This window comes from Amblyomma mixtum, chromosome 2 (genome assembly GCF_055824585.1).
Source record: "Amblyomma mixtum isolate Tamu chromosome 2, ASM5582458v1, whole genome shotgun sequence".
Taxonomy (NCBI): Eukaryota; Metazoa; Arthropoda; class Arachnida; order Ixodida; family Ixodidae; genus Amblyomma; species Amblyomma mixtum.
The window spans coordinates 258,616,457-258,643,738 of record NC_143013.1 but is presented as its reverse complement, the minus strand read 5'-3'; the positions used below and the strand labels follow the sequence as shown (position 1 = coordinate 258,643,738).

Here is a 27,282-nt window from a genome sequence, read left to right as displayed (position 1 = left end):
TTAACCCCATGGGCTTGAGTACCCAGCGGCTGCGGAGCAACTGACCAAGGCGGTGGTCAGAGCTGTGACACAGCGGAGGTTGCTAAGGTTCGTGGTAAGAACGGGGTCAAATCGCACACAGATCATTGGGGCCCATGTATGTTTGTGGCCCATGTATGGGCAGTGATGAGCGAAAAATCTCTACTGACCAAACCAGGTGTTCCTATTTCTGTGCTTTGAGTGCAGGACACGAGCGAAAAGGAGCGCGCAAGTGATAATGCCTGAGCGATGGCCCTTATTCTTATGCCTTGATGGTTTACATTCAAAGGGGCTAGACCGGCGCGCTTTAACATTTGGCGTATTGCACTTAGTGGCTGGGAAGAAGAAGACCCATCAGCTTGTTCTACGTTCAAATATGATTGAACACCTGTCAGATGACTGTGAACAGATGTGGACTGCCTGCTCGTGGTTTCGTTGTTGTAGCATATACGCTATCTAGAGCACTCTATAGCATTTTCTGTAGGGGTGTGCGAATATCAAATTCTTCGAATACGAATCGAATACGAATACTTGGCTCCGAATATCGAATCGAATATCGAATAATCAAGGACAGACACATTTAACCACTACAAAACATTTATTTGAGCACCCAAGAAAATCACAGTTCAACTATCAATGGTTAAATGAACACAAAAGGTAAGTGTGGCTGCACAAAAGTATCAGTCTCGAACATTATTCTTAGAAGAGTGGAAATATCAGAGAAGATGGCTGGTACACAGCATTGATTAAGGCTAGCTTGCCATCAGCACGAACGCGCGTTGCTGGGATGAACATAAAAGGTTGCCGTGAAGGAAAACCCGCTGCTCCACATGGTCAGGCAGAAGTAGTTCCCTTCTAGCTGAAACGACTCCTCCAGCCACAGAAAATGCCCTCTCACTTGGCACTGAACTGGCACGTATTGCAAGGTACTTCGTGCACAGCTCTGACTATACCAGCTTCGCAGGTATAGCCACAAAGAAGCTCACCAGCGCAGTCAGCTACGGCATGGCCGTTGGAGGAAGGAATGCGCATTGCTGTGGGCGCCGCCTTGTCTCTGTCAATAGGGCTTGCGGACCGAAATGAACGCCGGTGCTCACAATTAATATTCGGCTAGATACGAATATTCGCGTCGGGTCGAATATTCGAGACAACACGAATACCTGGATTTTGAATCGAATACGAATACTAAAAATATAATATTCGAATTATATTCGAAAATTTCGAATATTCGCACACCCCTAATTTTCTGCCGACCGTTAATACGGGGGCTCTAACGTTGTCACTTCATGAAAGGCTCATAGAACACCAGGCATTTCAAACTGCATCGGATAATTTTGAAGATAATTACTGGGATAATGCATTTCGAGCGCTCAAGATTTTGTCTAAATTCCACATCACTGTTCTCCACCGTGTACACAGGAAGACCTTAGTCACGAAGTATTTGTTCATGGGCAGCTTTGCTCGGGGTCAAAAGTGTCCACATTAACGAGGCAGCAATTATACACAAACATCTTCGTGAGTGAAGCTGAAGGTGCACGCACAGACGGGAGAGACAGCACAGCATGGCAGAGAGGTCGATGTGTCTAGTGGCAAGATATAGAGGAGAGTGGTTCGTGATATCAGCAGCGGGAGCAAGCGGTTTGCAGTAGAGGTCTTCGTGTGTGCTACGCACTCTGGTTTGATTTATGGGAGTTTAACGTCCCAAAGCGACTCAGGCTATGAGAGACGCCGTAGTGGAGGGCTCCGGGAATTTCGACCACCTGGGGTTCTTAACGTGCACTGACATCGCACGGTACACGGTCCTCTAGAATTTTGCCTCCATTGAAATTCGACCGCCGCGGTCGGGATCGAACCCGCGTCTTTCGGGTGAGCAGCCGAGCGCTATATCCTCTGAGCCACCGCGACGGTCCAGCTATTCTGTACAGGCTGCTTTGGACATGGTACACATGATGGCGATGTAGTTGATATGTGCCTCCGTTCCTGTTTCATTTCTGCGCAGGCGGAACTTTCTTCGCGGATAAGATGCGCGCCCTGAAACCGATCACGATGCTCGACCCGTTCCAGCACCGCTACGGCCGCTGGATGGCGCTGCTGCTTTGCTTCCCAGCCGTCGCCGGCGACGTCTTCTGGACGGCTGCTGTCCTGGCGGCGCTAGGTGAGGATGGTTCGCTCACGCCATTTCTCAGGAGCGCCTACTGCCTTCCACAGCTGTGAGACCTTAGTCATTGAAGATATTCGCAGCCGACAGGCGCGCTTGCCTAAGCCCAAACAAACACAAAACGTTCCGAAGCAACTATCTGTAATCAAACACACACTGCGCAAACACAGGGTTTCAGTGCCCCTTATAATTAGCCTATCTCAACAAATTTATCTCAACACCGTTGCAGTAACAGAGTTGCAGGTGAAGTATGTTCCTCACCCTTGCTTTGCGCATTATTCTGGCTGCTGTACAGCCATCGAGCACACGGGAATAACGCAATACTGTGGCTGCGCGCTTTTGGTCCGACCAACCGGCAAGAGCGAGTCCTTCTCGCAGGTGACTCGGCGGCCGCCATCTTGGAGATGGATATTCGTTTCTTCACCGTGGCGTCCGCTATGGTCGTGTTCTTCTACACCTCCCTGGGCGGCTTCTACGCAGTTTCGCGCACGGACCTCCTCCAGATATCAGTCATGGCCGTCTGCTTGGCAAGTTTTTCTCTTTCACTGAGCCAGGATCCTCTGAGGCACTCTTTTCATTCGTTGGAGGGTGGGGGATGGAAAACCTTCCTTCGAGGCCCGCTGTATATGCGGTGTTACGGGCGTCACCGTGGATATATTGGAAGTCATGGAGTGATTGGACCGCATAAAAGTGCTTATCCGAAAAAGAAAGAGTAGTTCGTAGCAGTTCATTTAGTATATACGTAGGGATAGAACGGATGAACTGCTCATAACGATGACCGCGTTCTACAGAACTCATATTCGCATTGAATCTACTGAAATAGCCTCCCAAGCGGTGATCCTGTTCTGTGATGCCTTCAGCTGCTGCGCCTGTAGTGAAATGAACGAAACCCAAGTCACTGTTGGTCACGCGTGGCAGAACTTGAGCGTGAAAGCGCTGCCATAGCCCTGAACAGCTCGATGTAGATCAGGAATATGGAGGATCAACATGCCTGACGTGCCGTAAAATAGTCGTAACGATGTCCGATGGGCGACATCAAGGTGAGACTTAATCTAGCCTTCTGCCTCAGGTGTTAACATAAGAATAGTCGCGCTAGGCCTATTCAAGATGGGTCAAATTTTCGGGCAGGCGGCATTGGTTTCCTGGGTTATCGTCCCATGGGGGCCAAAGCACATCATCAGTTGATAGATTTTTAAGAAGCCATTTGAAGCAATAGTATGACCTATGAAGCACGTAGAGGCTTAAGGATTAGGGTACACAGGAAGTTTTCAATCTTGCCTGACTGTAACGTCGCCGCCGCGGCCTGGGTCGAACTTACAAAGTTCTGAATGGAATCCAAACGCCGTGACCGCTCAATCAATGTTGGGTGTAAGGTTAGAAGGCGAAAACGCAGACTCAGAACTGGCTACTAAATCCTGAACGGATCAGTCTGAGAGGGAGATTTGCTTTTCAGACTGCGCAGGGGACGTGAACGTTTGACGCGAAATGGACGTATTATAGTTATGCCTAGTTTCTTTCTTTAAAGGACCACTGACCAGGGTCCGGACATTTTTGAAAAACAAGCCCACTGCATAGATGAGGCATCGAAGATAACCTCTGCAAAATACTAGAGCCATGAGCGCCCCGAAAAGCTGCAAAAATTCAAATCAAAGCCCGCTCGTTCTTTCCTTCAACAAAAACGTTCCCGCCCCACTACTCTGAACCCCCTTGACGTCATGGGGGTTACTTCCGCTAAAGGCACTCCATTGGTGCATCGTTCTGACTGACGGGAGAAGGTTGGGCGTAGCCTTGGCGTCGCGTCGTCTGCACAACGCTTTCCGCAGCGCCTTCTGTTTTGCCACATGCCTACAAACCCGCATGAAGGAACAACAACAACAAAAAAAAAAACAGCGGAGGGAGCGTACGGCGACAGCCTTGAACCCTAGCCATAAAAAGTAAAAAATAGTAAAATTGAGCGAGTTGGTGATTTTGCCTTGCCGAGCCTACTCGACAAGGAGCGGGAGAGAAAAATCTCGAGGAGGGAACGGAAGGAGAGGAGGCTCGCTCCGAGAGGGGTAGAGAGTGCTTTCCACCAGAGGGTGGTCACGGGCCCTTTAAGCAGTGGCGCATGCTCACAACTGTAGCCCTACGCGTTAAAACCTAGGCCCGAGTTAGAGCTTTCGGTGTGTTCCTTTGGCTGCATCCGTTTTCTTCCGTCTTACACCGCTATTTTTCTGATTCGGAGATAACCTGTGACCCCTTGGTCTACACGTTCCCGGAACCATGCTTCGGTAAGGCGAGCATACCCTCTCTGTGCGTGCGCAGTGGATCTGCGTGCCTTTTTGCCTTGGAAACAAGGCTGTCGGCATCATTGGTCCTCCTCAGAACGACTGGGTGGGCAGCATCAAGTCTCAAGACATCAGCCAGATTATCGACCGCTTCTTGATGACTGCTCTGGGAGGCATCCCGTGGCAGGTAAATGAATGCATGAATCATGAATTCATGAATGAATGAATGAATGAATGAATGAACGAACGAATGAATGCATGCATGAATGAATGAATGAATGAATGAATTAATGAAAATTTCTCCTGCTGATGTTGAGAGTGTGACAGGAGAATATATTCCAGGTTTCTTTCGTTTAAAATAAGCTACTATACAGGGTGTTTCAGAGAAGCCGACCTATAATAAAAAAAGGCTTTTTGAGCTAATGGTGCGGCATTTGCGGCATAGTAATACCAGTGTTGGTTGACATCAGGAAACGTTTTCAACTGATTACTTCAACTTTTGATTGTTCGAACTAGTCAGCTGTTTAACTAAATTCTAGTAGGTAACTTTCTAACATTTAGAGTTGGACGCCTAGTTGTAATTAGACATTTGTAGCTGGCTGTTAGCAATATCCGTATAATTTTCTAGAATTTCAGGAACGCGATCTACGATGGTGCGGTGGCTCAACAATCTTCGCCCATTTCTCGCGCCATTCGAAAACCGCTCTCCCGGTGGACGCAATGTGGCGCCCATAAAATCGCGGCACTCCGTGACGCACGTGTCACGTGATGTTCTTCGCCCCGTGCCGGAGCAGCGAAACGGCGAGGAGCAGGGAGCAGCGCAGCACGGGTGGGGGCAGAGATGCCGCGTGTATGACTCCATTTGATAGACTGCCAGCTACAAATCTCTAATTACAACCAGGCGCCCGAACTGTTAGAACTTAGTCAACCAGCTAACCCTAACCGCTAACGCTTGTTTTGCAATGCCGCGAAAGCCATTCTGTTACCCCAAAAAGCTTATTTAAAAAAAAATTAGTGGTTTGCTTTCCTGAAATACCTGGCATATTTCCACCACCAGTATTCCCTCAGTTTTCTCATTAGATCACTGTGTAGTGGTTGGGCTGGAATAAGCTCTCGTGTATTCCCAACATAGCGCATATTTTCCCCAACAGTCAATCAACCCATTGCCAGTGGCCGGGTTTGAGCTGGACGAATGCGGTGTATGCTCACAAAAGAAGCATAGCAGCCAGAATCGCCCCTATCTGTAATCAGTGATTCCGGAGATGCAGAAGGCGCCTATAATCATGCGGTTTTTGTTGTTTCTTAACTTAAGATGCTTAGTGTCCGAATAAAACACCTTTACCTCTTGCGTTCGTCTTTGCCAAAAAACTTATGGCCTTTTCCTCAGGCGGCAAAGTGGAGGAGAGAGATCTGAAACTACCCATTCATTAAAGAAGGCTTATTCTTAGGTCCACACGGCTTTCAAGGTCCAGGCTGTGTATATATTGTTACGTGGCGGCCAGCCGAAGAATGAGGAGCGATGAACGATAAACTGGAGATGATTTAATGTCCGCTGGCTTAGCGCGTTTTTGACGTTTTTGACGATAGCAAAAGTGTTAATAGCAATGTTCAAGCCTGCCGAGGGGACATCTGCGAATGGATTGATCGTTATAGTCGAATCTTAAGATATATGAAAAAAAAATGCATTCATAGACAGCTTCTCGTTGAAAAATGTGCTTATTAAGAATTTCTGGCTACGATCAGCAAGCGGGCTGGGATTGAACAGCGCACCCTGCAGAGATTCCATAACGTAGACTGGGTGAGGGATCTCCGTTGCACGCAGTCGCCCGTGGCTTCTCTGCCGCCTGCAGAGCTGTAGCCGTGCGCTCTGTCGGCCTGGATTTGTAAACAGGTGCCCAAGGCCCACCTGGATATGTCTGCCACCGATGGCATGCATTCGTATACAAGGATTCTCGTTGTGAAGGACGAAAACCTGCGTAAAATTAACTGGTCAGAAGTTACCCAAGGAGGGTATATGAAGCGGTACGGTTTTCTCACAATGTTAGAGGCCGGACAAGGTGTCCAAATCTGTGCAATTTCCCTATCTCTTATGAAAGTGAACTATTTTATGCTGCTTAACAGGAGTAAGCAGCCAGTTTATAGATTACAAAAGCAACCATCCCTATCATCACTATCAACTGCAGGACAAAGACCTCACCCATATCTCTCTCTTTAACCCTGTCCTGTGCCAGCTGCGGCCACCGTATCCCCGCAAATTTCTTAATCTCAACCGCCCACCTAACTTCCTGCGTCCTCCTGCTACGCTTACCTTCTTTTGGAATCCATTCCGTTACCCTTAGGGACCATCGGTTATCTCGCTTTCGCATTACGTGCCCTGCCCAAGCCTATTTATTCTTTTTTATTTTCACTAGAGTAAAGATCAGGTTCTTCTTCTTCTTTGCACTACAGGTGCACCGCCAGAGACGGTTGGTAACTCGAACTGAAGCTCTTCGCACCAGGGGTGCCACGTCAGAGACGCTCGTGTGATCAGTTGACACGCAGGGATAAAAAAAGGGCAATAACTGAGGTTTATGTACAGATATTTACAACCGTATACAAGTTAAGGCACTAGAGACAAATTAAAACAGCAAAGGACAAACAAAAAGGTGGAACTGGCTAATCACTAGGGGAGGCCCCTACTCGGCGTGGCCGAAGATGCGTTGCATCTCACCTTAGCGCAGAACCCCGCTTCCAGCCCCGGGGCCCGGTTTTAAAGCCCTAAAGGCCCGGCCCACATTTCGTGGCTTCCAATCATGTTGTGCTGTTAACATCATTGGTTCTTCGAGGGCATGGCCAGCCCTCCGGCTTCAACAAGGTAAAGCACTCTCTCCACCACAAAATAAAAACAAACACAAATAGACATTCGTGCCAGCACGTGCGCGAATCGGTACCGCGGGGCGGGTGGACACCCGTACTTCCTGGCGCGTTCGCGAGCGGCCGCGTTCCGAGAAGGGGACGCTTCGCTTTGAGCGCTCCCAGCCGCGTTCCTATGACCCCCCGCGAACGCTACCGATACCTTACACGCCCTTCCCAAGATTCTACAAAGGGCTCAAATGCCACTTTTAGAATTACAAACAAAAGGGATCGGTGTCTGACACGAAACTACCCTCCGGGTGACATAACATAAACAAAACGTACACATTCAAATGCGCGTTTCACACCTGTAAAACCAGCGCATTCACCGAAGTCCAAGCTGTCGCGCTGCGACCAGTTGCACCAACAAAACCAAAAACAACAAAATGCACACGGGCACCAACACAACATCACGCAAAATGCACACTTAAATACACACAGTGGCATGCCTGCCGTGCGCCGTAACACAGCGTCCAAGTTGGTGCGTTGCACCCAGTTCACCAGCATGCACACCCGCGTCCTGCTCGCGAACGAGCACACGCACACACACAGACACTCGCAACTTGAGCGTTCAGTAGCACTCGCACGACGTCCGTAAGTGGCCACGTGAGCCTCCTTAGTCGCACCGAGCGTCCTTGTGTGCGTTCGAGCCACTACGCGTCTCAACACAATTAACGCCTAACTGCCACTCGGCCCATTAGGCTGGTGCCACAGCAGGGCAAGAATTCAAAAACTGCTGCCCTCCAGGATCAAACACTTTATGATCCTCGATTGGTCCAAATATTTGACCTTGCGACACCCATAAGGGCACGCTCTCGTCGGCCCGCCTGTACGGACCGCGTGCCTTCCTGGCGCGTTCGCGAGCGGCCGCGTTCCGAGAAGGGGACGCTTCGCTTTGAGCGCTCCCAGCCGCGTTCCTATGACCCCCCGCGAACGCTACCGATACCTTACAACTAGGATGCCATTAACCCGCGTTTTTTCTTTGACGCACTCTGCCCTTTTCCTGTCTATCAACGTTACACCTATCATTTTCTTTCCATAGCTCGCTGCGCTGTCCCCAACTTAAATAGAACCCGTTTCATTAGTCTCCACGTTTGTGCCCCATTGGTGAGTACCGATCAGATACAGCTGTCATATACTTTTCTCTTGAAGAATATTCGTAAACTGCCATTCATTATCAGAGAGAACCTGCTAAATGTGCTCCACCCTATTCTTATTCTTCTAGTTATCTCTCTCGTGATCCGGATTTGTGGACTTCGTGCTCTAAGGCGCTTTCTCTTATCACTTCCAGCACTTCGCTATCAATTTAAACTGCTGCCTCTTTCCGGGACGGTTAACATTGCTTTAGTTTTCTGGGCATTAATTTTTAGATACACCGTTCTGCTCTGCCTGTCCCTCATTAAATAACAAGCGGCGGCTTCGCTGCGTTAACGTCGTTGCCACACCGTGTGACGCAGGTGTACTTCCAGCGAGTGCTTGGCTCCGACACTGACTTCGACGCGCGTATGCTCTCCTACCTTTCCGCCGTGGGATGCGTCTTCCTGGCTCTTCCTCCCGTCGTCATCGGCGCCGCAGCCAAGAGTGCCAGTGAGTGTTTGTGAACAAGGGAATGGCCCTCGCAGGTTGTGCTCGCCCGACACCGCGTAGTACGTTTCGTTCCTTTTTTAGCATCGTGGAATAGCCCCATTGCTGTCATGGAGTGCTAAGAGACCCGTATGCTATCGCAGCTCTCTGAATCGTTGGCCAGCGGCGAACGCAAACATCAAAACAGTTTAGTTCACTGAAGTTGTTTCCAACTTCATCCTTCATTATGGCACCTCTTTCTCTTTTTTCTTTCACTCCCTCCTTCCTCCTTTTCCTTACGGCGCAGTTCGGGTGTCCACCGTGGTATGTGAGACAGATACTGCGCCATTTCCTTTTCTCAGAAACAGTCGCCGCCGCGGTGGCTCAGTGGTTATGGTGCTCGGCTGCTGACTCGAAAGACGCAGGTTGAATCCCGGCCGCGGAGGTCGAATTTTGATGGAGGCGAAATTCTTGAGGCCCATATGTACTGTGCGATGTCAGTGCGCGTTAAAGAACCCCAGGTGGTCGAAATTTCCGGAGCCCTTGACTACAGCGTCTCTCATAGCCTGAGTCGCTTTGGGACGTTGAACCCCATAAACCAAACCTTTCCTCAGACACCAATTTTCAGTTTTTTTTTTATATATCAATGGCAATATCCTTCATATTCCTCAACTGCTGCTTGAACTTACAGGCGCGTGCACAACCTGTTCATCTGAACTGTCGCCAATTTACATTGCCCATCTTGTTCCATTGCACTGCGATAGGCCTTGGCAGAAAACGCAACATCGACGTCTATTTACATGTGCAGTGCAATGTGCACCGCGTTTCTCTGTGTATGTACGCGTTCTCGTTGTCAAGCTTTTCTCGCGTACTATTCTTTTCAGACTTCACAGCGGCTGGCTACCGAGGGCCCCACTATCTGAGCAATAAGGACAGCGTAAGGGTGCTGCCTTACTCGATCCGCTACCTGACCAATGATCTAGTCTCCAACTTGGGTATGCTCGGAATCACTGCGGCCATCGTGTCATCCGCGGATTCCTCCATGCTCAGTGCTGCGCTGTTGGTTACCAGGAACATTTACCAGGCCGTCGTTCGCCCCATGGTACGTGTCTCGTGTTCGAAGGATTCGTTACAGGCTCGTTACGTGGCCTCAGTGGGAGTTGAACAATGAGAAGAAATATTCCTTACCAAGGTAATAACGCGATAATGATTAAGCATATGAAGTCAACCGGATACCAGCGCAGGTGCCGGTCACAGGACAAGCTGTTATCTTTCTTGCCGATAGGAGAGGTTGAGAAAACTAAACTCGGTAGTAGATCGTTTGGTTGCATCAGGGTATCGATACACCACCTACCGGCGACAGCCGGAAGGAGATCGGTAGATGGGTGGAGAAGCAGGTAATATCTGTAACGGCATTTTAAGGCGAAGGCCTTTAATGGCTCATTCTCCCGTCCACCCGTCCGGCGTTACACCCAGCGCTTGGTGACTCATCGAAGCGCGCAGCTGCCAAAAGGGGACGTCATCTTCGCCGACAGGTGGAGCTGTCGGCGCGGCGACGTCGAGCGCTGCTCCGTAGTCAGTCGGTGTGTGGCAGCTATTGGAGGAGGATGGCTCCCAAGTGGTGCAGCCGTAACAAACGTAGGCAGTTATTGGCAGTAGAAGTAGCGCGACAAATACTTTAGCCTAGCGCACTTTAGGCTGGCAAAGTGCCCCCATAGTTTTTTAAATGTTCGTGGGGATTAACGGAATCGCGTGCTCGTATCTTTCTTCCGTTAAGCAAGCTCTTTGCAAGAAAACGGGCTCATGCTTGACAACGTTGTTATTCGTGACGTGAAAAAATAAAATTAAAACACTCTAGTAGTCTTTATTTTCACTGCCCATTCCTGCATTTGGTGCAGGCTTCCGGCGCCGAAGTGGCCGTTATCTTACGCATGATGGTGTTCCTGATTGGCGGCTGGGCCACCTACCTGGCGCTGTCCGTGGAGTCCGTGTTTGAGATGTGGTCGCTCTGCTCGGAAGTGGTCTACGTGCTCCTCTTCCCGCAGCTACTCTGCGTGTTGTACGTCAAGCAGAGCAACTCGTACGGCTCACTGATCGGTAGGCGAAGGTGCCTTATAGATTACACAGGCACTACACGATGCGCACCATTATGTTCTCTTTGGGAAGGACATGGCCGGCATGTACCACCTGATTTTGCTGTTTGCGCAAATCAGCCGGAAACACTAATATTCCGTCGAAGCTTCAGTGGACTGCGGGTTGTTAGATTCAGCGGCATGCTCGCACTGAAGGCATGCTTTATGAGGCCCCATGGAAAGTCGGAGTAGCATTTTCCAATAGAAGAAATTTGCATCAGTTACCCAGCGTAGGCAACAGTTTACTTCGGTACGTCACTGGCCCTTGCAGATGAAAAGAGTGCAAGTGAAAAAACTACTGGGTTATTAGCGTGGTGACATGCCATGTCATGCAACAATGCTTCGTAGTCGTTTTTTGGTGAAATGCTCGTATCTTCCCAGCGAAGTTTGAATTTTTCTCTTTTCTAGTTACGTCAGTTTTCCTAGGTTTCCTAGAGGCTGGTGGCGGCAACATTTTATAAGGTGACGGCAAAAAAAAAAACCTCTAATATAGTCGATATGCACGTACGCTTAACCTATTCCGAGTCATCGTGAGTCGCTTATGCTCGTTTTTTAACCTATCACGCGTATTTGGTCTTCATTTTTTACTGTTTAACGCATAGTGTTTAACGATCGATATGCTGTCATGATAACAAAAAGCTAATTTTCGCAATCTGCGCGTTTTCTCTAGTACTGTCCCTCCGTAAATAGCACAAAGTATGACGGCAGGAAACTGGCCCATTCACTGTGCGATGTCAGGGCACGTTAAACAACCCCAGGCGGTCGAAATTTCCGGAGCCCTTCACTACGGCGTCCCTCCAACTAAACTAAACTGAACTAAACTTGGCGGACGTATCGTTCTTACCATATTCTTCAGCGTAGCTTTCAAAGCTAGATAAGTCTTTCCGATTCGTTAGCTTCTCCTTGGTTTCAAATGCTAGACTTTAGCTCATTGTGGACATTGATCTCAGATGTCACTTATGTTAGCAGCTGTGATTAAAGGAAACGAGTGAGGTTCTGCTTATGGGCGTTTTCTAAGTATGTTGACGACGGCCTCTGGCTGGAAACAAGCAGCGACTGCAGATAAGGTTCATTTGAGCGAGACGATTCTTTCCTCCCCCATTCCTTTAAAATGTGTCAACGCTTTCAGGCTTCGTCGTCGGCTGCATCTCCCGCTGGCTTCTGGGCGAGCCGTCACTTGGCGTACCAGTAAGCGTCACGCTTCCATTCTACGACGAAGAGCAAGGCCAGCTGTTTCCAGTGCGGCTGACCTGCATGACGTGCGGCGTGGTCGCCATCCTGCTCGGCTCGTACGGCGCGTCGGCAGTCTTCGAGAAAGGCTGGCTGCCAGAGCACTATGACGTCTTCCACTGTTGCCAGCGTAAGCGAGACAGCAAGGAGCAAGACGTAATCGGTGGCGTCCACTCCACGGGCCCTGCGCTTGCCCTCGCCGCGGGTCCTGTCCCCGCTGACGCTACCCTCACCAGTTCTGTTCCGGAGGCACGGCGACCGAGCTATTATCCGAGGAGGGATTCTAAGGACTCTAAGGACAAGGCTTCGGACCAGGTCAGCAAAGACACCGTGTCCACAAGCAGCAGGACCAGCAACCTGTCCAGGAAGCACAGCACAATGGACACGACGAGGAGCAGGACAGGCAGCGTGGTGGATGTCAACAGACGTAAACGGGCAAGCTCCGGTGTCGACGTAAGCAAGCTGAGGAGTGCCAACTTCGGAGAAGCCAGTAAAATGATGACGAGTAGCGTAGCGGCTGTGGCAGACCTCGGGAGAGCCAGTGCCATCGACATCGACATGCACAGGAGTTCCAGTTCCCGGGTCTCGAGGCAGCAGTCCAAAGCGGGCACGATGGGGGACGTGGCGTGGATTTCGATGGCAGACGTTAAGTCGGAGATACCACCCGGTTCTAAGACTGCGGCTAAGCGCGACGGAAGCCAAGCGAGCAGGACCGAGGCGTCCAAGAAAAGGCATCGCCGCTCACTGAGCCAAATTAGCGTCTCGGCAGCGGATGTAAGCGGAGCCGCCCCGCAGCCAGAAGACAAGACTCACGGGGAGCAGCGGTGAAGCCCTTCCTGGCCGTTCACGAGCGAGATTAGATTTTAGTTTACTTATTTTCTCGATTTAATATGTTGCGTCGTTTATTGCCATTTAGTCCCAGAATAGAATTGAAGACTACTACTTTGTGCGGCTCCGCGCGTTCGGCTACTTGGCTGTGCACATCGTGCTCAAAGGCTGTGCACGGACAGACTGCTTTTGCTGTGATTTGCGCGTAGGCGGCCGCCAAGACTCCAAATATTGTGACAATTCCGGTACTAGTGTTTTCGCATGCGTTATGCTTTATTGTTTTTCAACAGGCTTCCAGATTTGCCTTTTTTTCCTTAGTGTTCTCTCGTTAGGGATTTGTCTCCCTCATCTCTTTGTGGGGGCCAGGTCGTAGCTCTCAGGTGAAGATTCCATATTTGTTATTACGCCTAATCTCACAAGCCTCTAAAGAAGCAGACCACACCATTTGTCCTTGGGAAGTGAGAGGAGTGAAATGAGTAAGGGTGCCGTTCGATACCGACTGGTAGCTTGTTGGTTTTGTACTCTCGCAGTACTCTACCATGTACATTGCCTGTACATTACCTTTACATAACGGCACCCCTGGCAAGGGATGTTAACACGAGGTTATCTGAACTGTTTCGAGTTACCAGAAAAGCAGTACTGTTGCACCGCGCAAGCATCACCGAATTGCAGGCGAGACTCCTGAACTTTGCTCGTCTTTGCCCGGTGGTCCTGCGCCTTGGTGCTTTGGGTTATGCGGTGTTTGTTTTCCCGTTGTGTGTACTGAATGCCCGGGCCGTGTACCGTATTTAGAATATGGTCCATTGCCGTAACATGAGGGGCTTCATGGACTAGCTTCATAATGCGAAGGTGACGAGCGAACGAAAATGTGTCCTTGTAAATTAACGCTGGTTGGCCAGCTGTGCTATATCTAGACTACTCTTCTCTACTACCCTGTCCTTTTCGAACAGCGCCGATCTTCCTGAATTATACAGTGATTTGCGCAAAATTAGTATAAAATCAGTTTTTTTCGGCAATTTGGCACAGGAACATTAATTTGACCCGCCGCGGTGGCTCAGTGGTAAGGCGCTCGTCTACCGAGCCGGAGTACCCGGGTTCGAACCCGACCGCGGCGGCCGCGTTTCAATGGAGGCGAAACGCAAGAGGCGCCCGTGTGCTGTGCGATGTCGGAGCACGTTAAAGATCCCCAGGCGGTCGAAAATATCCGGAGACACTAAGGCACATCTTTCTCTCTTTCTTCTTTCACTCCCACCTTCCTCCCTTCCCTTACGGCGCGGTTCAGGTGTCCGCCGAGATATGTGAGACAGATACTGCGCCATTTCCTTTCCTCAAAAACCAATTTACAATTTTTACTTTAGTTTGCATTGCTCATAAGGTGGTAGAACTAGAGTATACACTTTAGTGGTAGTGATTTATTAGAAAATAAAAGGAAGGAAAAGTTTTTAAGCTAGCCCCGGCATCTGCCATCGCTATAACATATGTTCAGGTTTACTTATATCTGATCCTAGTAATACGGATAAGCTGATATAATTTGGGAGACTCACAATTCGTTTTATCCCACACTATTTTCCTGCTAATTTCTCTCGTTTTGGATGTGCAGTGATTACTAGGATCAGCTATGAGTTATGTCTGATCCTAGTAACCACGCCACATCCAAAACGAAAGAAATTCGCAGAGGGAGAGAGGGATAAATGGAATTTTTGTCTGCCTCCGGCGGAGTTGAGCGGTGGGAGGCCGTGCTGGTAAGCTCAGACCCCAAGGTTCAAGTACGGGCGATATAGCGGGCCAATGAGGTCGCCGCCAGCCATGGGCTAGCGGCCATCTAGTACATGTCTCCTGCAACCTGCCCTCGACGTAAACGTTTTCCGATCCAATCCAATTGTCTCTTCGAAATTATCATCAGCTTACGCATATCCTTAAAAAACGTGTTTTGTTTCTGATGTTCCGTATTTTTCGATTAATCACTGCCGTCAATGTGCTAACGGGGACAAAAGTGGTATAATCCACGCGGCGGGAGCCTGAGCAACGGGAAACTGCGTTGCAACGACATCTACAGGCGGCATCTGGGATCGAGACAGCCAATGTGTGACCTTCATTATCAGCAGGCATGTCGCTTGGCTCGTTTCAATGTTTCATGCTTTAGCTCGCCAAAATGCCGCAGTTTTCCGTTGCTCCGGCTCCCACCGCGCGGATAGTACATCGCTGAGGGCTCGGATGTTTAGTTAGTTCTAACTTTGGACCGTCTCGCCTCTGGGGAAGACTGTACCAGTCGACGCAGTACCCCTGAAGAAAAAAAGCGCAGGTTTATTTTCCTGGGACGGATACAAGAATACTCTGTTCATAGCGTCTTTCGCACAGAGGGCACGGCGAGTACGTTCTTTCGGGGGAGAGTTGAAACGACACTGGTCTCTCTCCCAGCGGCTGTTGAGGGGGTCAAGAGGACGAGAGCAATATTCAGATGTGCTGTTCGTCGAAGAGCGGGAGCGTGGTCGGTGGCGCTCGAGGGGTGTGTAGAAAGTCTCTTTCTACAACAAAGGAATTTTATTGAGTGATCACTCCCTTGTTTCAGATCTACTCCACGGTCTCCACCTTCGAGGAGTCCTTAAACCGTTCGTACTTAAAGCTTTTGATCTATTCGGCCTCGTCGTATACCTTCTGCTAGCAGTCGTGGTTGATAACAGCATCTGCCTCGGACCAGGGTGAATTTTCTCGAACTATGAAGTCGAAATCAAGAAGAAGAAATGGGCTTGGGCAGGGCATGTAATGCGAATTCAAGATAACCGCTGGTCCTCAAGGGTAACGGAGTGGGTTCCAAGCAGGACGACCAAGAAGTCTTCATCTCCGCGAATCTCTTGAAAGAGCAATAAAAGTTTTCTCTCTCTCTCTCTCCAAGAGAAGGCAAGCGTAGCAGGGGGCGGCAGAAAGTTAGATCGGCGGATGAGATTGAGAAGTTTGCGGGGATACGGTGGCCGCAACTGGCAAAGTACAGGATAGCCATCGTCATCATCAGCTTGACAGAGTAGTCAAGCTGATGATGTTGATGTAGTTTCTGTGGAAGCTGTATAGCTTCCTTGTATTACTGTGCTTGGGTGTATGCTGATCAGCAGCTACTGTTAGTTCCCCTGTTTATATTGCGGCTTGCTCGGCTTTGCGCTGGGCTCAGATACAGCACTGTATCCAAGGACGCGTTGAAGGACAGCATCCTGATGGAATAAGTAAGAAAATGCATTCTTAATTCCTTCTTTTAATACGTAGCCAACCGTTCTCACGAGTTGCCCCTGCTTGAAATAGTTAGGGGAACAGGGAAAAGAAAACAAACACTTGCAAGGACTGGCGCTTGCAAAATTCACGCAGTCTTTCCTTCTTTAATAAGATGAATAGCAAGCATTAGTGAAGAACTTACTTTAAAACAATGCAGGGACAAATGCGTGGAGCAAGAGCTTTCAATTCTAAAGAGAATTTCCGGTCATGAAATGGAACTTAATGTTTCAAAGAGGTGTTCAGAGGGTTAGACTAGTAAACTTGACGATGATAGTTAAGAGAGAATACCTTAGTAACCTCCGATTGGCTGGCGGCATCGTTTTTATAAGTAACTGGAGGCAAGAACTGCAGCTCATAATTGAGTGCGTAAGTACCCAAAACAGAACGGTCTCATTAAAAAAAAAATAACGGTGGGACTAAAATTAATACACGAAGAAAACTAAAACGTTCAGCCGTGTGGGCAGGGACTACGCCCACTGCAGGCTGATTATTATGATGATAGCCTGAAAGACTGATAGCAGTACGTAGTCGAGATTCTGAGATTGCAATGGTCGGGAAAAGGTGCTTTGAAACAAAGTGTCGAAAATTCGACAGGCATAGTCGGGTGATGCAGGCATTCCATTGAAACATGGTGGCCTTGTTACGGATGTTTTTTCACGCTAGGTCCGAGATGGCTGGTCGATAGACTGCTACCGCCATTGTTCAAGAAGAGGTGAAATAAAATCAAGGAATGCTCTCCGGCGAGGAGAGTGGTATAAGCAAATCGCGGAGAACCTCAACCAGCGATCACAGTAGGGAACTGAAACTTCCTGAGTATTGGGTAACGTACCTTTCGCGTGGGCATGGTTCCAGGATACAAAATGCGACTGCGGTCGCCGTTCAGAAGCGGGGACTCAACCACGTCCTCAATGCATGCGCGGGACGCTGGCTGTATCTTTGTCCGGGACTTAGATGCTTTCTTCCCCGCCGGTGAATATTAAGCATGAAATGCTTTTAGCTCCCGTTGTCGGCATTGTGGTGACGTCACGCCGAGACCGAGAGCCATCATCCGGGCACTGAATTCCACTCAACCAGGCTCTGAAACGAGAATATCCGGGCACCGTACGAGACTTAACGAGATTCAACGAGACTCTCTAAGCCCTCCTACGGGACCGGCATACAAGCGCCGGTTGCTCTCCAAACGAGTCACAAAAAATAACTGCTGCCAGTGTCTTCTCAATGTTTATCAAGATATCAGTCGAGCTGTGCATTTGATAATGCACGGAATTATAATTTCCGATTTCTAATAACGCGTGGAAAAAGCACATACATGCCACAATACACTTCGTTGTCATACGTGATCTGTTAGGGGTTTTGAGAGAAGGCCGCTTAGAGAAAGAGGGGAGCTCCAGGGCGAGAAGGGCTTTCGGCGGAAAACTCGCTCCCTCCCCAAGGATGGCGCTGCGGTCCCACACTCACGCATGTAAAAGACCGGCCGCTTGGCCTTCAAGCCCTTTCCCCCTCTGGCAGGCCGATGTATACACGCTCGCGGAGTATTCGAACGCGCTGCATATACATTCTTGTCAGGCCTGCGTCTCGTCGTGTCCGCGTACGCTTCTGCATCGTCCTGGATTTCAATGCCGCCACCGTCACAGCTGCTTAAGCCGAGCAATGGAGCCTGTGTTAGGCCCGTAAACATTTCATGCTTACTCTACTCTCGGTTACGGGAGAGGCGCAATTTTTTTTCTGTGGAGACTACACCGGATTTAGTTTACTCGATTAAAACAGCTCTTGCTGACTTATGGTCGCTATTGTTGGAGTTCTTGTACTTGTAGATGATTTCCTTTTGGTAGGCAGTGCAGCGGGAAAACGTAGCGTTAGGCTGCTTACCGCAGTTCGGAAAAAAGGGTTCATCACTTGGATATGCAGTTCGATCATGGGCAGCGCAAGGTAAGTCGGCAAGCGCTAGCCGCATAACCAAAGCGCTGGTATCTGGTGCATTGCCATGGTGTTTGAAAGTGCTCATGCACACGGTACCATGTATAGCCCGGAATAATGTATTCCGGCGCACATTCGGTCGCAAATACAATTCTGATGTTTGCGGACAGATTTTATCACTTTATCGCTGCAAACACAGAATAGGTATCTGATTGAGCAAGTTCCAGGGGGACACCCTTAATGTGTCCCGCTGCACAGTTACTGGGGCGGATCTCGTAGACGAACTGCAATCCCAGCTATGCTTGTTATTTAGAAGAGGCGCTCAGAAGCGTCCGTGGTACAGGTGTCAACTGCCAGAAGGTTGAGCCACTCGTTGCCATAAACTGTGGGTTTCTCAGTGGACACAGGCCACCAACCACCGCGGGTTCGGGCTTCGCGCGTGCCCTTGGCACGCGCGAAATTACTAAATTTTTACTAAATTTCTACTAAATTTCGACAGGCATTAATTAATCACTGTACTGAATAAAAGACACTGCTCAAACTTCACCCAGTTACACTTATTCTTTTTCTTGTTGTTGTTGTTGTTGTTACCGCCTAATTCAGCCTTGCGCCCTTCATTATTGACCAACGTTGTATTGTGATGTATCGTTTTTCATTTTATTGTATTGCATTATGTTTTGTTGTATTAACGTATTATTCTCAGTTGCATTTGCTTTGTCCCCCCCCCCCTTATGTAATGCCTCAACAGAGGCCTTTAAGGGTAAAATAAATGATGATGATGATGAAGGGCCCCGACCAGCCGTCACCACACACACCCTGGGGCACCGCTACGGCGCACTCAACCTCCGCAGGGAGGAGAGCGATTCGCCGCAAGGAAATAGGCCTCCAAGTTCACAAAGGAGACGTTTATTCACGTCGTCCTCCAGCTGGTACACACACACTCAATAGTCACCCCGTCCCGGGGGCGTGCGGGGAGCAAGGCTCCGCTGCGCGCACGAAGCGACCAGAGCAATGCGCGCCGCTAGCACGCCGCTGCAGGAGAATGTCCCCGCGGCAGTGCTGTGATCTCCCTCTCGTGTCGACCGTTGGGCCGGTTGCGAGAGAGAATGGGAAATCAACGCAAGGTACGCCTGTCGGAGGTCGCTGGACCCCGCTGGAGGAGGAGGAGGAGCAAAGCATATATTTGGTAATGTACAGAGAGGTGCTCGGGGAGAGGCCCCTAGTGGGTCTCACCCCTTACAATACTGGACAGGCTCGAGCCGCTGTAGGTCAGAGGACCCGTGCGGGCGAGCTCGAGTATGCGCTGGTCCGAGCGGCAAAGGCCGGCACGGACAAACAGTAGCGCACGTCGCGCGGCGCGCGGCCGCCCAAGCGGGTCCCGAAATCCCGCCAAAAGGCACCAATGGCAAAGGCCGTTGGGGAGCCGGGGCGGAGCTGTGGCCAAATGACAGTGATTAGTCACTTAGCCGCCTCTCCACCGCCTGAGGCGGGAGCAAGGGAAAGGGGAGAAACAACGCGGGAAGCCTGCAACAGCCGCGCAAAGGCAACGGCGGGAATCCAGGATTTCCACAACTTGAAGAACGCCTTATGGACCCACAGATTCTAATCCTTGCCTCTGAAGCGAGTAGTACTTTGCGCAGAATAAGTTAGTTTGCTGGCAACCGTAAGGTTGTGCTTAGTTCTTTTAGCTACATTGGGCGGACTTCGCAGTAATGTCCATGTGGGTGATAAGTGGAAGAAGATTCTGAGGAATCAGAGAAATCCTCCTGACCTGAAGGTAGTGGCAAATCACGGCTTGAGATGATCTGAAGATGCCAGTCCCGATGCAGCTAGAGCAGGAAAGTGACCATAAGGCATTGGGTTCGAGGCAGAGAGTAGGGCTTGTAGAGAAGGTATACGGTCTACTGAGTTAGGCTTGACGCAACGCCAGGAGAAATTTACATGATGAGCCAGGGTGCAGCACCGGCGGATACGCACCCGCCGCAGAAAACATGCTAGGATCTTGCAGTGCCGGTTATCTGAATACAGTTGTCGAGCAGCGATGAAAACCCCCAAAAACCGGCAGAGAAAAGTGGGCACAGGCCGACAGCTTTCTGACTTCTTCGCAGCAGTTTTAGATAGGGGGATTCAGTTGTTGCAAGTGGAAAGTGAATACACATATCTCGGACACATAGTGATTGCATATCGATACCATGAAAGTGATGTAGCTGGAAGAATAAAAATGGGTTGGTGTGCATTTTATGGTACCCTTAGCTATTTTGCATCTTGCCATTATTCGCGTATGGGACAGAAACTTGGCGGCTTACGAAAGGCCGTACAAATAAGTCGCTGATGATTCGGTGTGCTACGGACACGAAAATGGTAGGTGTAACGTTCGAACGCTTGAAGAGAGCAGAGTGGGTTAGGAATTAAACGCTTCTTATTTATATCCTGGTTGAAACAAAGAAGTGTTAATGGGCATAGATAAGGCAGGTAATGAGGACTGCAAATAACAGATCGTCCTTACAGGTGACGGAGTGGATTCTAAGATAAGGTAAGCGTAAATGAAGTGGCATAGAGTGAGGAGGGCATAAGAAATTAGGAAGTGTGTGGGGGTAAGTTGTCAGTTGCTGGGACGACCACAATGATGATGAATTCAAACAAAAATCATAAATTAAAAAGTATTGTTACGGCTATAATTTTTAAAGCCGGGGTGTTCTAGCTGGTTCAACAGGCCAGCGGCGAGAGGTTGGATCGGCGAGCGGGAATCAGCGTCCAACGGGGCACAACACTCTCAACCTCTTCTTCTTTTGTTCTCCGGCCTTGCCCTTCCTGCGTTTCTCCAATCCCGTAACAGTATATATATCTAAGAAGCGAACTTTAGAGCCCTGGTGAAATTATTTTGCCATGTTCTCGCCACAGGTATATCTGGAATTTCTGGAACCATTGAGTCCACGGGACTTCGGGCGGCCTGCACGTTGGGCTTCAGTCTCGTAGCCTCAAGAGCCATTTCCAGAAAACGCTGCAGTATTCCTTGAAAAAAAGCGAAAATCTTTGTTTTGCTTTCTGAAGAATGAAGTTCCGAACGCACTGCGCAGATTCAAGAAGGCTGGGTTTCGTTGGGCCTCGCCGCGAAATGTGTTGAGTCAAACCGCATGTGCTCCCTCCTCGTCCGGAAGCAGATGCCGTCGCCGTACACTTGCACTTCCCAAATTCTTTTGGTTGCTTATAGAACTATTCTGTCCTTGGCGCTTTCCTCCTTATTTTCCACCCATTGTGCCTTGAATTAAGGTCGCTAGGCAGTAAATTCTGCCGATGAGCACGGATTCCAGAACTATGACCTCGCACGCCTGTTGTGATGAGACGCCATCTTGTGCACCTTGAAAGAAAACGCGTCCACTTATACGGGCTGCTTAACAGGGACGCTTAACATTATCTTCGGGCTTCCCCTTGCGCAGCTCGACGATCGAATTAGTATGTCCTATTATTCCGTAACGAAATTCCATCCTCGTCTCCTTTGGGGTAGAGGGGTGAAAGGGGGGGGGGGGGTGAGAGCCCCCGGAGGAAAGGAGACGACGCCCTGGTCGAGTGGCAGATGGAATACTCTATTTAACGAGGACATCGATATTAATACCCTTTAGTCACAAGGCACTTCTATAGACAGATAGAAAGTACGCACATAGAAACAAGTGACAAGACAATCCACTAAACTGAAACCAAAACCAAAACCACGTATACAACAGTCTTGCGTCTTCGCGTTATTCAAGAAACATTCACAGCACTTTGAGATGAATTAACACAGGACACTGATGCGCGGCCGGATCTTTAACTTTTAAGTACTGTATATTGTTACGGGAATAAACGCCCCGGGCACGGCGTACGCCGACCAAGTGCCCGTCTTTATCAAGATGTCTGTTTTAGCATAGGTGACAAGCTTGCCACCGGATTGTTCCTTTTCTCCCCAGGAGTCGTGTTGGTTCAGTACTTCGAATTACGTACACTTCCCTTGATGTCGAATTCGCTGCCAGGCTTTACTTCTTGGCAGCCCCGCGCTTCCCGCGGGTCCTAGAGCGCCTCGTTTTCTTGCGAGACTTCCCCGCCGAGCTGCTTTCTGAAGATGCGCTTGTCGAGTGGTGCCGCCGCTTTCCAGTCCGGTTGCCGTGGGCGCTGCTGCGCGTCGAGCCTGAAGTTCCGGACCGGCTGCGCCTCCGGCCATGGCGCCTGGAAGCGCCGCTGTTGCCCGAGGACGCTGAGTTGGCTCGGCGGCGAGATCTGGTGCGGCGCTTTTGCCGCCAGCGGTGCTTCTCGATCGGCGGCGGGTGCGAGTACCTCGCTTTGCACCGTGGCTGCTGGCTTCAGACGCGTTTCCGTAGCCGCGCTTTCTCCTGGCATTAGACTTGCTATTGTCATTGTCTCCAGGCGAGATTCTTGGCGAGTGGCCACTGTACTGACGCGACGCCTGGGTCCCCCGCAGTCCACACCGCTTGGCAGACGTTGCCCGCCTTCCGTCTCTTTGGAGACTGCCTGCGTTGTCAATGGCGGCGCGGCTGTAGATGCAGCTCCAAGTGGCGCACTCTCCTGTTTTGCCAGGAGGAGCCCCTGAGAGGCCCTCACCTCCGTATTACCGTGACCAGTGGTCGCCTGCTGTGGACCAACGGTGACCGTATCTGTATGAGCGGCTTTTGCTCGCCTTTCAGGCGGGTCTCCGTCTTCGTTTTCAAATGGGGCCGACTGTTTCCTCGATGGTTCCTTCCCAGGCTGGGTCTCGTCGTTGGGCATACCGATTCTTGCCTTTTCTTCAAGCACAGTTTCAGCACTCCACAAGCGATGCTTTCGGTGATGTCGACGAAAACGCGGAAGGAGCGGGCGCCTGATCCTGCGGGACATCGGAAGACGCTTGGGTGGGTGCACTTTCGCCACGCCCTTCAGGTCGCCGCTCCTCCTGGCTGTCACTGACCTCTGCGACGAACTTCAGCGTGCACAGGCTGGTGGCGCCGAGTTGCTGGATCTCGTCCCACGTTGAAACAGCCTTTGGAGGAAGCGGCTGGGACGGCGCAGTCCTGGGCAGCCGTGCGAACGCTCGAGCAGCTAGGGCGCTACTGCACCGCTGCCACCAAATGTTACAGGACGGCGGACCCGCGCAGAGAGAGACACGTAGGAACGCTGGAGACCCAGGAAAACACAACCGGCCGAGGCGATTCTCTTTCGTTCTCGACCTCTCGCGCTAACGCCGCGCGCTCTCTCCTCGCGCTCGCCCTGCGCTTCTTCTTTTTCCGCGCAGGGCACTTGATCGGCGTACGCCGTGCCCGGGGCGTTTATTCCCGTAACAATACGTTTCTTGACTAGCGCTAGTATGCAGGACTGTCTAATCTGGCGCTCTTTTCGAGGGTCTGGCAGTAATATCACCATCATCGCCACATCATCACGGACAGCACGGACCACGAAGTGCCTCGAGCAAAAGAAAGAAGAGCCTCGCGCATCTCGTGGTGACCGCAGCTGAACGAGCGACGCTCCTCAGGCAGCGCAGGACAGCTGACCGCACCTCATCGGGCACGACCTCAGTGTGACGTTCACCGCCGCTCACCACTCGGTCCGACCGCGTAGCCTGACATGGGGAGACGGAGCAGAGAGTGCAGCCGCATGTCCCTCAACGGTGAGCCACGCCGGGGACCCTCTCACATAACCCAAGTGGGCGTGGCCTAACTGGGCCACGGGAGGCCACGCTCACTCCAGTCACATGAGAGCAGTAAACATTCGGAGATCATGTTGTCATGTGTCAGCGATTAAGTTTTCCCCGTGCAAGGTTCCTCGTACAGTTATCTGCGTGAAATGTGTCGTTGTAGGCATCCTGGGCTAAAAGACGCATTAATCTGGTACGAAATCACTAATACTGATTGACGCTCAAAGCCCTGTGAGATATCGCTAAAGTCGTCGACAAATGCACACCGCATCGCCAACGCGAACTCTTACTCTGGCTCCATTTGACTGCTAAGCGTCGTCGATTATAAGCCACTGAAATATACTTTTACACTTGTTTTAACACAAGAATATTGATTGGGTTGAAGCCTGTGCACCGTGAGTAAAAGGACTGGTTGGCGCACAAGGTTTTGCTTGATATCGATCCTGTCATATAGTGAAGAAGCTCGCTTCAGTATCCAGATCGCAACACCTTTGACAATGAGACCGAGCCTGTATTTCAGCAACTTGAGTATCACGGCCTGAACACATTATTATTTTCTCCCATGTGCTTGTATCTTATCAGAAGAAAGATGCATTTCCCTGCGATAAGGCGAAGTGTACAGAATCTATATCGCAAGATTTGCGGAATCATGCCGAAATACTTCCCTCTGGAGAGCGAATTAGTCGCTCCACCCGAACGAAAGCGATATGTAGTAGAGCTTTTCTCAACTGCGTCACCAGTCCCATTTCAAGGGTTATATAGGAATATCTGATATTTGTTTAACACCTCCTGAAAGTTTCCACAAGGCGAGTCTCATAATTCCATATATTCCCATATGAATTATATGGCGTAAATATGGAGGCCATGGAGTCAGTATGGATTCTATGAAGAGCGCGTATAGAAAATTACGGACTCCATATGACGTCATGCCCATTTAATGAAAGTCTTATGAAAAGTTTAATAGCGCCATACAAAAGCTTATGAATGTCCGTATAATTTGCATATGATATGGACTCCATATTTCCATAATTCCATACGAAGGGACGGTTGAATAAACAAGACCAATTCAAAGCGTCCAAACAAGTTGCATTCCTGGCTCCAGCCAGCAGCAAAGGGTGCAACGATTGAACAAGCGAGTTCCGCTTTTTCAATCACTGAACCAGTTGAGTTCACTAGCCATCGTTTAACCGTCGCCACTCCTTACGGCTGACTGCGCAGAAATGAAATGGCGTTGGAGCGGGTACGACAAGCCAGAACCGCACGAGCGCCAGACTTCTGGACTGCTGAGCTACCTATTGCCGTTCTACCTATGCCCCATATTGTACCCCGGCACCAAGGTCTGTCTCAACCATCGTTATAGACTGTAGCGCCACGCTGGGTGTGGCGGCTGTTTGATAACTGTGGATTTCGCGAACGCAGGAGAGCAAGTGTTTCTACTGCGTCCTGCTGATGATGTGCTGGTGGCAGCTGCGCGCCATGCCCAAGGCGGTGCTGGCCTTCCTGCCGGCCATCGCGCTGCCACTGCTGGGAATCATGGGACACGAGCAGGTCGCCTCCAACTACTTCTCGGTACATTCCCCTCACCTCACCTAAACTAAGCGACGCCCTGTCGCAGCTGCTTGGTTCAAGCCGCGGCGCTCGGGTGAGTGAGTGAGTGAAGAAACTTTATTTCCGCCAGAAGAAGACCCGTGCCCCTCCGGGTCCGCACGCAGGCGTCCGGGGAGGGGCAGCGTCGCAGCTGGAAGACTAGCAACGGTATAGTCGCGCAGCTTCTGCTGCCAGGCGGGTAGCGTATCGTTGTATGCTAAGGTCGGCACTTCTGAGTATGGTCTCCCATTCCTCTGAATTATTGATTCTGCCATATCCTGGGGCACTGGGCATCTCCATAGTATGTGTTCGAGTGTAGCGGTATGCCCGCAGAACTCGCACACCTCCGCATCCTCCCTCGTGTCACCTCCTGTCCAGCTCCTCCAGAGCGGGGATGCGAAGTTTCTAGCTTGGAGTCTTCTCCAGTCATAGGCCTCAGCCGAGCTAAGCGATCTATCCGGAGGAGGATAGATCCTTTTGTTCTTTTTCTGAATGTCTGTGATGCTATTAAAGGTATTGGTTTCCTCTGTAGTGCTGAATTCGTATGAGGTATTATGAGGTATTATCTGGACCAGCCCACTCGGGTCTGGTTGGAAACGAGGCCGCCCACAGGCGCTCGGGTGAAAGTCGAGCCACACAGACCTACACCCCAATGCACATGAGCACACCACCTGTAAGGCTATCATATCAGCTACGGTCTAATTTTGCCTTTTGTCGTTTGCCTCGTACTGCTTGAGCACTCTGCACACGGAAACACGTCTTTCCACTCAGTGCGATGGCCTAATCATTATCTTGGCCTCTGCTAAAAAAAAATTGGCTGTGGTTGAGCTGTGGTTAAACGTGGAGTGACGCGAGAGCTCCGCCGAGCCGCCTACTTATACAGCTGCGACACCACTCCCCCCCCCCCTCCCCCCCGACTCGACATGGCGCATGCGCACAGCTGTTGCAGCTCGGTATCGCCGGCGCGCCGCGCCGCCGGCAGTAGCAGCTGCTCCGCATCACGTGACCAACCGGCTCCAGGCCACGACGCCGCCGCGGAGCTCTAGGGGTGCCACGCTGAAGTCTCGAAGAGCTGGCGTAGTGTAGCTCTCGCTACAAAAGAGCAGCATCCATTCTGGAAACGCTGCTGGTCATTGCGCAGCTAATTACATGTGACTTGGGCACCCTCGCGCATGTAGTTTTCTTGGAGCTCGGGAAGAGCGGCGATGGTAGCCTAGTGTCGGATACAAGGTTGTCTTACAGCTGGTTTAGCTGCAGAGAGCAGCGTTCGAGTGCCAAGAGTGCGAATAACTCATTTTATTGCGTGCGCCATCGAATGTTTTGGTCACTCTGGCCGGCCTTGCTTGAGGGCACCTCATGAACACGCGCATGTCGACAAAGGACTCTGCGTGGCGCTCACGATTCCACAGTGTGTGTGTCTAAAAAAACACTAGATAAACTGGGAACTCAGGAACATATAGAAAGTAGAACTCCTTATTGTTACATTTCTATTCGGATTTGGTCGCGTAACTGATAGAATGAATGATTCAACCACCTCCGAAAAAAAAGGCCTCCCCATAGATTACTTTCATCGGACGCCCTATCCCACCTTACAAAAAACGCGCGGTACTGCGGCACTTAACCATGCTGAATTTGCGAAGCTATTCGCCCTAACTACAACCAACGAGGAGATGATAGACAAACCGATTACTACAAGGAGGAGCACCGGCGCTACCCGGCCCCTTGTAAGGGACTGGATCGCGCTGACGAGCGCCTCCTCATCAAAATTCT

At 50.4% G+C, this 27,282-nt stretch overlaps 1 protein-coding gene across 1 annotated transcript in view; it reads left to right on the top strand.

The window, feature by feature from the left end:
- LOC149363689 (uncharacterized) overlaps positions 1-27,282 on the top strand; it is a 58,516-nt gene that overhangs the window by 4,073 nt on the left and 27,161 nt on the right. The window contains exons 3-10 of the mRNA XM_089568586.1: positions 2,018-2,173; positions 2,555-2,703; positions 4,481-4,630; positions 8,793-8,922; positions 9,783-10,000; positions 10,797-10,995; positions 25,144-25,262; positions 25,345-25,494. Of these exons, the coding sequence (XP_089424712.1) occupies positions 2,018-2,173; positions 2,555-2,703; positions 4,481-4,630; positions 8,793-8,922; positions 9,783-10,000; positions 10,797-10,995; positions 25,144-25,262; positions 25,345-25,494 (1,271 nt within the window). The remainder of the gene's footprint in view (positions 1-2,017; positions 2,174-2,554; positions 2,704-4,480; positions 4,631-8,792; positions 8,923-9,782; positions 10,001-10,796; positions 10,996-25,143; positions 25,263-25,344; positions 25,495-27,282) is intronic.